Consider the following 13,666-nt stretch of genomic DNA (forward strand, 5'->3'; position numbering starts at 1 on the left):
TCCAGTTCGGCCTCAATCGCAGATGGTGGTGGGTCATATTTAATTGCAAAGTGCTCGGAGTTGATTTGCCTCGGTGTATTTGGCCCGGGGGTTGAAAGGCCGTCGAGAGTGATTCATGAATCATTTGAGACATTTCATTTATCTCCTCGACGCTACAGTACTATCCATCACACTTGCAGCAAGATTCTCGGGTCTGGCCATCGTTTATATGAAGCATCTCTGCTGGTAGGTTCTCCAAACAATCTAGGTCAAGGGCCTTCTCGTCTGCCTTGAGCTAAAAGTCTTGCGGCTGTTTCATTCGAACACTGGTTCAAAGCTTTGACACATTGTTCCTCAATCCATGTGGTGGTTTTATTTCACCATACATGACTCGGTAACAGACGAGTTTCGAATACTGAGAACCGCTATCTCACGTTTCTTGCTCCATGTTGTGGAGGCCCACGGCTCCAGGTTAGTAATGGAGATGTCGCACTTACTATGATTGATGACGATCGAGCATGTCCTCCGCGGTGATCCCAGCCACTTCATTGTGGGTTTTGATATCAGGCAGAAGCCCGGGACTATCCTGATTATTCCTGGAGGATGAAACCTGCTGCCGCGGCAAACGTCTTCGACAGTACTGGAGATAAGACATTGTTGGGGCCGTGGACTTCAAGACGGCCCGAGACTGCGGGAAGTTTGAAACACCCGGGGAGGCACCGGTGATGGTCCTGATGGATTCAGCAACGGTCGCAGCCTCAAACGGTTATTTAAATCCTGGGACCTGCTGGCTGCACTACAGCACGCCTTTCCCTCCCTTGGCCCCCAGTAATCCTCGGATCTTGTCTTACCAATTCCTATTAAACCCAGGGCCGATCTTCAACGCACCTGCGGATAGCTTGTGCGGGGGTTGACGGTCACAGAGCTATGCGCACTTGCTCTTAATATACACAGCAAAACAACCGAACGGGAAGTACCACTGTCTCGCATAGGTTTTATTTTTATTTTTATTTTATTTTTTTTCAGAGTAATGCGTATGTACCATGTACTGGATACTCGTACATGGCAATGAAAGTCTGGCTCGCTTCTCGGCATACGAACCGTGGAATCTGGTGCGCGATCCATGGTTCCCAATCGGGGCTTGTTATTGCTACAGGAACTGTCTATAAACATGACAGATAAAACCTCATTACGGCTTTGGCATTGGTTCGCTTTTCTTCTTTGATTCTTGAGCTTTCCCGGTTCTCGAGATGAAGGATGATGCATAAAATTTCAGAATTTTGACTGTGTTCCCCATAATTGAAACGAGACCACTTCTCCTGCCTGGGCGCATGAAACAGAGGGGGGTTGACGACACAGGGAACTTGCAGGAGAGAAATGAATTCACTATCATATTCCTAACTTTTCTAAGCACCTTTAGCCTTACCTGTCAGCTATATCGAGTGCGTTTATTCTCCGGCCCATGAGTGCTAAACAGCGCGAGGTCCACTACCCAGATCTCATATCCAGCCTCCCAGCCACTCAGGGTGTCCATAATAGTGGAAAAGGTCCTTCATTTTGTTCTATTTCTGTAAAAAGGGCCAAAAAATGTCGCCTTGTTTTTTCTAGGATTAGCAAATCAGAGTGTGGGAAGTGCCGACATTTGTGATACATGCGGCCATCGCGTCGACGCGATCATTCACTTCTGTATAGAATTTGCTGCCAATAGATCGAAATTTTCTCCAGACAAACCGATCTCTCGGGATGACAACTCTATTGCTTAGACTTTCCATAAGCCTGGACGATCTCAACTGAATTGGACTGAGCATGCAGCATCGCTTGGATGCCTGACCAACTCTGCAGATGCTCCACGACGCAGGATCTGCTGGCACTCGAATGCCTTCGCCCATCACTCCCACTCCAGCGACAAAGAAACAAGCGACGAGTTTCGGCCTGCCACGCCGGCGAAAGACCGTCTCGATCGTCCATCCAGACACCCATGCGCCCGAAAGCGACGCGGCCGTCAAATCCGCCCATCTCTCGCGCTCCTCGACGATGGATGTTTACCCGCGACCAAGGTACCCGGCTGAGATACACCAGATGGAACCACGCAGCCCAGCGATGGAGTCCCAATATTCCCCGCGAGAAGGGAATTTCCTTGTGAAAAGCAAATCATCTGGCCGTCTGCGGTCTGCTGCGATCGAACGAAGATTGACTATTTCGGGAGATCCCCGTGACACGGGGAAAGCTGGCGCGCTAACATTCGCCGGCACCACCACTTCAACGGCGCCATCACCGTCAGTCGTCGCCAGTCGCCCTCAGCCGATCTCTTCGCCTCTCTCTCCTTCATCGCCATCGCCGTCGCGCCTTCATCATCCCCCCTCTCTGTCCAATATTCCCCGGCTACCCCAGAGTCGCTTCAGTTTCGAGGTCCAATCCCCTCTCCGCAGGATCGCCCTGACCTCGCACCTCAAGTCTGCCAGCGTCGACCGCAGTACACCAGCCTCCGACTCCGTTTCTTCACCCAAGCGCTCTCCTTTGTATAACAGTCACCGGAAATCCGTCCCAGAATTCCATTCTCCCAACCTTGAAACACAGTCTGCTTCAGAATTTCTGCGAAGTCCTCCTGCTGAGCCCGCCACTGCACAGGAGCGTAGTTCTGCGCTCTCCTCGGGCGCTGGCTCAACTGTTCGCGTGCTGAGTCCCAATGCAGCGAAGCGTCGCAAATCAACGTCATACTCCCAACAGTCACCCCCGGATGTGAAGAGGAGAATGCCATCGTCCACCGCGACCTTCACTCAGGGGCGCTCGTATGCCAACGAGAATGGTACCCCGGCGAAAGGAATAGAGAGGTACAGCCAACGAGATGGCCTCCGATCCTCAATTGCCGATGAGTCTCGGTCTAAAAATGAAGACATTTTCTTGAACATCGCGAGGTCGGACTCAGGTCATCGCGAGTCCTTGGGTCGCCCTGATTTCAGACGGGTAAGTGAGCCAATTCTTGGTTCTGGGAGTTGATTAGACTTCTTCCCGAACTATTCAATTAAATGCATGGATTTTTGAGCTGACCAGAGATTGTGTTCCTGATTTTTTAGTCTCGGCTGAGAACGTCCGGTAATGGATTTCGCTCTTCCATCTCTCGAGTCAGTAGTGACCTGACACCGTCGCCCGAACAATTATCTCGCTCAAATACCTTTGAAAGCCCCTTGCATCACAATTCACAACAAAACGGCTCTCCTTCCACGCGATACAGCTCTTTACCTTATTCGTATTCGGCCTCCGCCCATCCTCTGGATGAAACGGGCCGATCTCCGCAGACAAATTTTGCGTCTAGCTCGCGCTCAACGGTCGGGCTTCCTCGCAGTCGTCTAAGTCGCGCCAGCCCCGAAAATGAACCCAGCTCAGAGCGAAGGTCCTCTCTCCACGATTCACGCTCCTTTCGTCATTCCACGCTCTCCAGTATTCGAAGCAGTCGACAGGTCTCGGGGTCTGAAGTCACCGAAAAGCCACGCTATGACAACGATCGGGCCCGGCAAGATGGAACTGAATCGACCATCTCAACCACTGCGCCCTCTACCGTCTGGGATGAGCTGGAGGATCTCAAGTCGCGGATTAAGAAATTAGAGTTGACCGGGAAGCTTCCTCCGTCGTCTCAGGAAGCCATGCTCTCCTCCACTTCTGGAGAGCGACCGCGCACAGCAACAACAACCGTAACGACAATGTCCTCCTCTCCGCGCCACCGAAGAACAAGTGTATCCGGTGAATCCGATACTATTACTGCCCCAAATCCAGTTCATCCGCTTTTACAATCGGCTTTGGTGAAGGCGAGGAGCGCTCTCAACAAAGAGGTGTATACGGCATTGGAGGCCACGGCGACTGATGCAATGTCCCTTTCACAACTCTTGGGAACTGGAAAAACCCCCTCTGGGAACGTTTCTATGGTCAATGGATACGGCTCTTCAGAGAGGCAATCCCGGCGCAAGGCCGACAGTGTCTGCCGCAGTCTAACAGAACTGTGTCTTGCCCTGTCGGATGAACAGCATGCCAACCAGCAGTCCTCTCCAGGGGAATCAACGTTACGATTGTCTCAATCGAAGAATACCGATGATGGAACAATAACTCCAACAACAAACCCATACCGGAAGAGCTTGAGTCAAGAGCCGGAGGAGATATCCAGGCGACAAAGCGGCGGTCCCCGTACCGCAAGTCGGCTTGAATCTCGCCGCGCAAGTCTGGCGAACCACGGCGAGCAGTATTCATCGCCTGATAACCCTAACCACAACCACAAGATCGCGCAGTCACCGAAATCTCCAGCCACAGGAAGTCGGATGAGCCGATTGTCGGTTTCTATGCGGTCAAAGAGGTTGCAGGACGACGAGACTTCCGAATATCGAAGCCCCCACAGCCGCACAATATCTAGAAGTATGACGGATATTGGGCAAGCCTCTTCAACACAAATTCCTTCGCCGCGCCAGCAGAACTCTTTTGGATACCAAGAGTCACGGCCGATATCCGAATCTCAGCAGCCTTCTCAACCCCGCACTCCAACAGCCGCACAATCCGGCATACCTATGCGCCGAAGCTTGATGACCACGTCGACCTACACGCCGACGATCCCTCGCGCGAATATACAAGCCGGATCTCGTCGCTATGGTTTCCCATCCGGTGCTGAAGGCCCTGCGGATGACACGCCACTCTCACCGCGCCAGGAGACCCCCCAGACAAAAATAGCTGCGCCCTCGAGCAAGCTAGCATCTAGCTACACGCCTATACCGCAGAATCGATTCAGAACAAACAGTTTAGGGGGTCGACGACTAGGCCTCAGGCCACGCCCAACGTCAACGATTGACACAAAACAATCCAAATCCTTTAACGACAGCATTGACTGACTGTCGATATCGTCATAAATTCACATCTTCAATTCTCCCTTTCCGCTGGACCCCGGGAACTCGACAATTCTCACTATTCGATAACGCAGCGACATCATTTGGATACAATACAATTTTTCAGCCGGCGTTTCTCTCACCTTGCGCTTTCGCAAATTAATGATTCTGCTTTTCTTCTCTTCGCGCCGGGATACATACATACATACATACATACACACATGCTTGATTGCGAGACATACAACAACTATCTTTACGACGAGATCTGAGCAATGGCATTATTACCTGACCTGACTTGACCTGACCTGACTTGACCTGACCTGACTTGACCTGACCTGACTTGATTTAAATCGGACTTGAGCACGCATGCATGGCATAACTTGGATATGATACATATTATACGAGGTTGATTCCGTTTGAGCGAAAACTGGCATGGCAATGACATTACATCATCATATCATCTCTACCTAGGTGGCTTTCTTCAAAAGAGAATCATCATAACGTTACTCTTTTATGCTTTTGAGTTGAATTTGTTTTCTTTCTGTCTTCCTACTATCCGTCAATCTCCATGCTGCTCTGTTTATACTTATTTTCCAATGTTTTAAGGTGTTTCGATCCTTGTCTACTCGTTTACTTTTTCAACTAGGTACGAGGCACTTCTGCGCATGATCTTGAAGGTGTGGCTTTCTAGTACGGAGTAAGTATGTACATATATTATGTTATGGATGCATTTATACTTCTGCTTTTTTCTGTTTTTCTTTTCTCTTTAGCTCTCTTATAGATTCATGATTAATTGAGTTGTACGAATGAATTAATGCTGCCTTTTCTCAATTTATTGGTCCTTGGCGCTATTGGACAGGTACGCGTACATCAATACTCCGTATCCGTCGGTTAAGTACTACTTTTTTTTAAAAAAAAAAGAATAAAAATAAAAATAAAAATAAACTTGCCCGATCTTCGCTCCAGACTGCGGACTCGTTTCTACTAAATCGACTTGGACAATAGTGCATGGATATTCATTGAACATTGCTGTGGAAGGCCTATTTATACCTCTACATTACTACGCTAGCAATTAGCGAGCTTTTCTTATACAACACTATGGTGGAGGCTTCTTTCAATGTGCAAACGGTGAATTGTCGACCTTGGCAATTTGATATATGTAGGTGAAGTTCCCGCCTTCACCGCGACCATCAATGTTGACTTGACACAGACGTGCTTGGTCGGTTTATTATAAGGGTTGGATGGTGATGCTATGTACCCTTGTGACGCTCATAAGCTTAATTGTTTGGCAAAAGAAATATATATATATATACCCATACATATGAGGATACCCTAGTCATGCGTTCCCGTAGCCCAAATCAGGAATAATTGTCGGCATATAATGCATTAGAAAGACGGCCTAATACCGCTAGTGGTTTTTTAATCGAATGGTATTTCGATAATACTTAGACCAGTTGATAAGTATGACCTCGAGAATGGCCGACTAGGAGTGTTGCAGCTTCTATTTCTGCATCACATTGAAGTACTACAAACATTACAAGTATACCGTAATAAATAAGAGTTGGCGAAGACAGGTCATAATCATTGGTCTTGAATACTGGCGGCCGTCTGCCTGTCGAAGTCCACGTAACTTGTTCGACATGCTTCTTCCAGTCTTCCTTCCCTAGCTTCTTTCGTGTCCACTGATGTTCTTCGTATCACTATACATGATAAAAGGTTCCCGCTAGAAGCGATATTTCAAGGAAAATCGGAATGACAAGTTGGCACTGGCTCCATGGGGCTGTCGTAGTGCAAACATTTTAAGAGATATAGATGTGCCACATTGGAGGAGGAAAAGGGAAATGTGGAGTAGACAAAATGAAGATATTGAAGTCAGGGTCGTCAATTTGGAATCATGATTGTTTCAGGAGATGGAGACAACGGGTGAACAAGGGAAAAGGAGAGATTCTGGTAGGAAGATAACAGGTGATCGGAGTAAGATGATGATAAGAGAGGGTCAGGCAGCGGATAAGTCAAGCATCCCCTTGAAAGAGGCTAGAGTAACCGAGGAGATACTCTGATAAACATTTGCATCATGTTGACATCTTGTCTGTCCCATCAGTTCAAGTCCAATTTGATGGAGAAGATCCGGTGGTGATGGTACCTTCTTACATGATGCAAATACCTCGGCACATACTTGATTCTGGTAGACCAGAGAAACTGCACAATAGAAGACATATTAAAGGAGAAACATAGGGTGGTTAACAGGCAGAGTTATTAGCAAATGAGAAAATTGAAGCGACTCTGGTATTTGGATAATGAAGAAAGAGTCTTTTGGGAATGGCGTAATCAGTCGATCGTGGACATTCGTTCAGGTCAACCAGCAAATCATTCCTGTAGCTGACTGCGGCGGGTCTTTTCAGCCTCAAGGTTCTCATAGAGAAGATAGAGCGCCTTCTCGTTAGCCTGAGCGCTTCCCATGATGGTGAACATGCGTTCACCAGTTTCGTCATGAGGTGCTTTGGCAATCGAGATACGGGCTCCAGAGCTCCGACGGATCTCAGTAATCTTGGTCCCACCCCTGCCGATGATGCACCCGACCATATCAGCTGGGATACTGATGTTCTGCGTCTGAATCTCCTCGCCATCCTCGGTGACGAGAGGGTAGCCACGGCTTCCAGCATCGGAGTTCGACCGTCTACCATATCCGCCGGACTGGTCGCTGAAGTCAGCGCCGTTACCGGTACGGTTGTACGGTCGGCTGTTGTAGCTGTCACCATTGCCACCGTTATGCTGGATCGAACCACTGCCGACCGATGAGCGGACAGCGGGGTTGTACAGAATTGTGCCGGTGCCACGTTGCCAATCATCGATAAGGCACTTTCCGATCTCCCAGATCGCCTTTTCGATTCCTTCTGGGGCACCCTGCACTTCAACAATGCGCTCGGTAGATTGAGGGAGCATCTCCTTCTGGGCCACCATACGTACACCTGAAGCGTCCTGGATGTGTTTGATTTTCAATCCTTGTCGCCCAATGATAGTGCCCATTTGGTTGTGCGAAATCAACAGTCGAATAGCTAACGGCGGTAAGTAAAGGCTCAAAAACAAAGCCTGGAAAATCCAGGTTTTAATATAACTTACGGTGGGTGCCATTGTTGGAGACGATTCCTCCCATGCCCATCTGCGGGGCGCCTTCCAGCAACCCCTTGGCGACGAGTGCATAGGCCCTAGCGGTGCCGTTCAAGGCGCCGGTCACAGTCAAAACGCGATCATGAACGCCGGGAACTACCTTGCTGACACCAGCTTTGACACCGGTCTCATCACGCAAATCGGCGACGTTCTTACCCGCCTTGCCGATGATGACGCCAGCTTCCTTGGACGAAACAATGGCGCGAAGAGTAAGCATGGACTGCGCGTATTCTTCTTCGGTCTTGGGTATGATTTCCAAGTCGCCATCGTCACCGACGTTGACATCGGTCATCGTCTCATCAGCGATGGGTGTATCGTGAATCTCGGTCGAGTCCATGGTTTCGAGTTGAAAAGATAGTGGATAGAAGGACAAGTCGAGAAGCAGACAATCGTACTGTCCTTGCGGGTTAGCGAGTGAGCTTGGTACACGAGTACATTAACCATCTGCTTGTTTCGCGAGCATCAAACGGAAATGGCGTTTGAGAACCCAGTCCCGCTCTCACGGCTACCGAAAGTCTCACAAAAAACAAAGGCAGTGCACAAACGTAAGACTTACAGGGTAATCAGAGGATATAGTAAATCAAGGAGAAATATGAGGAGGTTAGACAGGGAATGAGTTCGCGGGCGAGAAATCTGAGAGGATGGGGGGCGAATCCAGAGGGGTTTCGGCGGGCGGGGGAAGGTGGAGGTTAAGAGGAACGGCAAGGGGCGAAAGGAGCCGAGGGTTTTAGAGGAGGGAGTAGAAGAGAGAGGTTGAAGGAGGAGGAGGGAGAAGGAAGAAGGGGAGATACACGGGGAAAGAGATGAAGAGGATGTGGAGGTGTTTTGGCGATGGGGAGGAGAGGAGCGAGAAGGTGGAGGAAGAAAAGAGGGAGGAAGAGAGTTCGATTTGGTTGGCTTTTGTTGCGCAGGGCGGGAGGCACGAAAGGCGGAGGAGCACAACTCCCACTGCGTGCTGTTTGCAATGCTCCCTTCCTGTCCACTGTGGGTTGGTTCTGTCAGTTGCGTGTTCTGGACCTTTGATTTCTGGATAATTCTTTGGCTGAAGTATTTTGCTAGACTACAGACTCTATCTTCGAGCCTGAACTATAGAAGCGAAGACATTTACTTCTTCCATAGCCCGGCCCTAAATAATAGGCCCATCATGAAAAGTCCAGCCCATTAAAGCTATCTACGCCACGGGACATTAACATCCTGATGCGCATTATTTTATTGTAAAAGGTTTGACTCTTGACGTGCAATCTAATGTAATGCTATGTCTGCAGGAATAGCCCATTCAACCCAGGATAATAATTTAAAAATTCATCTATCCTGCCTTCTGTTTGCCATAAAAGATAGGTAGTGAAACTTGAATTCATACCATCAGACTATAATAGTAAGCCACACCTATCACCTTGGACTGAAAGCAGAAAAACAAGCATGAATAGACGTTGAAGTCTCGAAGATCTGGACCTCGAGTCGACAAAAAGTGCCTTGACACCTCAGGCAGCACAATTGGTGCACGTTTGCAGCGTTTGTTTGTTTAGCCACAGCTCGTGGCTGGGCGCCCACAAGAGGCGGCAGCCAGAAGGCCACCTGGAGATTGCTAGACGGAACTTGAAAGTCGGAGCCAACTTAAGCTGTTGTTGTCTGTCCGGGCCGGTCACCTCTTTGCAGCAATTATCATCTGGTTCCTTCTCCTCCATTTCCCACGAGATAATGAGGACCTGATTCCCTCACACATAATCCCTCTTGCGCACCGAACTACGAAATACAACTCCTGAATCCCCATCAATTGGGTTTCCCCCTCGTTGTTGACCCTGACGACCCCCCGCAAGCACCTTACTTTCAAGACAGAGAGCGAGGTAGAGAGAATTCTCTCTGCTGCGATCGCTGCGACCCAGCATCATGAGTTACATGAAAAAGGATGAGGACGCCGACCAGACTATGATCAAGTTGGATCGGACGTCTGTTTTCCAAGATGGTGAGACACCGCTCCCCAGTCGGAGCTGTAGCAGGGCCCGGAGACACTTTTACTGACGGTCTTCTTCCTCTATGATAGCACGGCTTTTCAATACATCACCGATATCCCCTCGACAATGCCGCACCCTCCTGACCAAGATCGCCGTGCTTGTCTTCACTGGCGAGCAGTTTCCGACAAACGAAGCGACCACTCTTTTCTTCGGTATCTCGAAGTTGTTTCAGAACAAGGATCCCTCGTTACGGCAGATGGTATATCTCATTTTGAAGGAACTTGCAAACACGGCCGAAGATGTCATCATGTCCACGAGTATTATTATGAAAGATACCGCCGTTGGCAGTGATGTCCTGTATCGAGCCAATGCCATCCGAGCTCTATGCCGCATTATCGACGTAAGTCTCTTGAAGCCACTGAATTAGCGTTTTTGACGATTCGATAGGCAACTACCGTGCAAGGCATCGAACGATTGATCAAAACCGCTATCGTTGACAAGACCCCTTCGGTATCCTCCGCCGCTCTCGTTTCCTCGTATCACCTCCTCCCAATTGCGCGTGACGTGGTCCGAAGATGGCAAAGTGAGACGCAGGAAGCGGCTTCATCGTCAAAACAATCGACCGGTTTCCTTGGATTTGGTGGGAGCAACCAGACCCACGCCATCTCGCAGTCGAATTTCATGACCCAGTACCATGCAATTGGGCTCCTATACCAGATGCGCTCCCATGATCGTATGGCCCTTGTCAAGATGGTTCAACAATATGGCGCTGCAGGTGTCGTGAAGAGCCCGGCCGCACTTGTTCTTCTCGTGCGCCTGGCCGCCAAGTTGGCCGAGGAAGATACCGGGTTAAGGAAGCCTATGATGCAGATGCTTGATGGCTGGCTCCGGCACAAGCACGAGATGGTAAACTTTGAGGCTGCGAAGGCGATCTGCGACATCAGAGATGTCAGTGACGCGGAGGCATCACAGGCTGTGCATGTTCTTCAGCTGTTCCTCTCTTCGCCTCGTGCTATCACCAAGTTTGCAGCGATACGCATCCTTCACCGATTTGCGTCATTCAAGCCCCATGTGGTGAACGTTTGTAACCCGGACATCGAGTCATTGATCTCGAACACGAATCGCTCTATTGCCACTTTCGCCATTACCACCCTTCTGAAGACCGGCAATGAGGCTAGTGTTGACCGTCTGATGAAGCAGATTTCCGGTTTCATGGCCGAGATCACGGATGAGTTCAAGATCACCATTGTTGAGGCCATCCGAACACTTTGCCTGAAGTTCCCAAGTAAGCAGGCCGGTATGCTTTCATTCCTCAGCGGTATCCTGCGGGATGAGGGTGGCTATGAATTCAAGCGGAGCGTTGTTGAGAGCATGTTCGACCTCATCAAGTTTGTTCCTGAGAGCAAGGAAGAGGGTATGTGGTTCTCCCTATATTGTTTGTTTTCACATACTAACCCATGGCAGCACTCGCCCATCTTTGCGAATTTATCGAGGATTGCGAGTTCACCAAATTGTCCGTTAGAGTTCTGCATCTGCTTGGTGTTGAGGGTCCGAAGACATCGCAGCCCACCAAGTACATTCGATACATCTACAACCGAGTGGTTCTCGAAAATGCCATTGTCCGTGCTGCTGCTGTCACAGCTCTTGCCAAGTTTGGTGTTGGTCAGAAGGATCCTGAGGTGAAGTCCAGCGTTTCTGTTCTCCTGACGCGTTGCCTTGACGATACCGATGACGAAGTGCGTGACCGCGCTGCTCTCAACCTCCGGTTGATGGCTGAAGAGGACGAAATGGCCGATATTTTCATTAAAAATGGTAAGCCTCTGGTTTTTACCACTGATTTTCAACCAGTTTTCATTATTTATCTTTCCTTTACTGACGGGACTAGAATCGATGTACTCGCTTTCGACCTTCGAGCACCAACTTGTTATGTATGTGACATCTGGCGATAAAGAAACCTTTGCTGCGGCGTTCGATGTATCTACGATTCCCGTCGTCTCCCAGGAACAAGCCTTGGCTGAAGAGCGGACCAAGAAGCTTACGAGCGCTACACCGACACTCAAGGCACCTTCGACTGGGCCTCCCAAGGGTGCCAAGGCAAATGGTGTTGCCGAGGCTGCCACCGCAGCAGCTACTCAGAAGTATGCAGAGCAACTTATGCAAATCCCCGAGCTCAAGGCATACGGTGCATTGCTCAAGTCTTCTGTTCCCGTCGAACTCAGCGAGAGCGAAACAGAGTACGTTGTTACTGCTGTCAAGCACATTTTCAAGGAGCATATTGTCTTGCAGTATGACATCAAAAACACCCTTCCGGATACTGTTTTGGAAGATGTTACCGTGGTTGCAACGCCATCAGAAGAAGATGTCCTAGAGGAAGAGTTTATTGTTCCTGCGCCCAAACTGAATGCCAACGAGCCCGGCGTCGTATATGTCACATTTAAGAAACTTGAAGGCGAACAGAGCGTCCCTGTCGTATCATTTACAAATAACCTCAAGTTCACCAGCAAGGAAATTGACCCTACGACTGGGGAACCAGAAGACAGTGGATATGAGGACGAATATCAAGTCAATGATCTCGAACTAGCAGGCAGCGATTATGTGATTCCCACATTTGCTGGCAGCTTCGACCACGTCTGGGAGCAGACAGGTGCCAATGGCGAAGAAGTCAGCGAGACTCTTCAACTCAGCAATCTGAAGGGCATCACAGGTACGTGACTTGGCTTATCCTTTCGTACTTGATATACACTAACTAAGCTATAGATGCAACGGAGCAATTAATCTCTGCACTCTCCCTCCAACCCCTCGAAGGAACCGACGTCGCTCTCAGCAACAGCACGCATACCCTGAAATTATTCGGAAAGACAGTGTTAGGAGGCCGAGTCGCCGCCCTCATCAAGATGGCATACTCTAGCAAGACCGGGGTGACGACTAAACTCACAGTGCGCGCCGAAGAAGAGGGCGTTGCGGCTGCTGTGATTGCTTCTTTGGCGTGAGCCGGTTGCATTGTGTAGCTTGTGATTTTGCGGAAGGTATATTCAGGCGGCGACGAGTCTTGCATAATGAAATCAGACCTGTTTTTTTCGATTGTTCCTTTACCCTTTTTACATTGCACCCTCTAATGCAGGTGTTGAATTAGATGCGATGAATGATTTGTGTAGGCGTCTAAACCCATTGCTTCTTCTTTTTCCTTTCTTATTTCTTTCCTTCCATTTCTTTTTGCACGTTATTGTGTCTTTGATGATTGCATTTTGGCAAATAAAATATTCTTTCCATCATGTCCTTTTTTTGTCTGTTAACGGCCGGGCGTAGCGGTCGGTTGTACACCATATATCCACATGTGCCCATTTTGTCATAGTAATACCGTTATATACGCCACTACGTATTGATTGTTGAACTGTAGCATCCAGTAGGTTGTTTATATGCTTGTTGTATGACTACCATTTCGACGACTTTTTCAAACACCTCTAACTCTTTATGTTTATTAAGCTAGGTCAGCACATTCCCCCTCCTCCCTTTGGATTTCTGTTTTTTTTTATTCGCGTGTCTCATAAGTCCATGGATAAAGGCAAGGGGAAAAGATATATGTACACGTTGAACCAAAATATATACATCGAGAACCCCTTGGCCGCGCGATAATTTGCACCAAGACCCTTCCCAGCACCAGGCTAGAAAAATTGTGGATTCCTTCCCACTCCGCATGCCACGTTA

At 49.0% G+C, this 13,666-nt stretch overlaps 3 protein-coding genes across 3 annotated transcripts; 2 read left to right on the plus strand and 1 right to left on the minus strand.

Annotated features, from left to right (window-relative positions):
* Nucleotides 1–1,821: 1,821 nt before the first annotated feature.
* Nucleotides 1,822–4,847, plus strand: ASPSYDRAFT_59271 (putative LPXTG-motif cell wall anchor domain protein; the record flags this gene model as incomplete). Its single annotated transcript, XM_040849671.1, has 2 exons — nt 1,822–2,943; nt 3,054–4,847. The coding sequence occupies 2 exons, from the start codon at nt 1,822–1,824 to the stop codon at nt 4,845–4,847; spliced, it is 2,916 nt and encodes a 971-aa protein (XP_040700597.1).
* A 2,361-nt stretch (nt 4,848–7,208) lies between these two features.
* On the minus strand, nt 7,209–8,346 carry ASPSYDRAFT_155536 (KH domain-containing protein; the record flags this gene model as incomplete). The annotated part of the gene is made up of 2 exons (XM_040842468.1): nt 7,209–7,897; nt 7,962–8,346. 2 exons carry the CDS (start codon nt 8,344–8,346, stop codon nt 7,209–7,211), a joined length of 1,074 nt encoding a protein of 357 aa, XP_040700598.1.
* A 1,179-nt stretch (nt 8,347–9,525) lies between these two features.
* Nucleotides 9,526–12,951, plus strand: ASPSYDRAFT_205582 (coatomer subunit gamma; the record flags this gene model as incomplete). Its single annotated transcript, XM_040843882.1, has 6 exons — nt 9,526–9,972; nt 10,051–10,361; nt 10,409–11,375; nt 11,426–11,773; nt 11,847–12,665; nt 12,713–12,951. Exons 1-6 carry the CDS (start codon nt 9,897–9,899, stop codon nt 12,949–12,951), a joined length of 2,760 nt encoding a protein of 919 aa, XP_040700599.1. The 5' UTR covers nt 9,526–9,896.
* Between the last annotated feature and the right edge of the window lie 715 nt (nt 12,952–13,666).

Source organism: Aspergillus sydowii (genome assembly GCF_001890705.1).
Source record: "Aspergillus sydowii CBS 593.65 unplaced genomic scaffold ASPSYscaffold_8, whole genome shotgun sequence".
In the NCBI taxonomy this organism is placed as follows: domain Eukaryota; kingdom Fungi; phylum Ascomycota; class Eurotiomycetes; order Eurotiales; family Aspergillaceae; genus Aspergillus; species Aspergillus sydowii.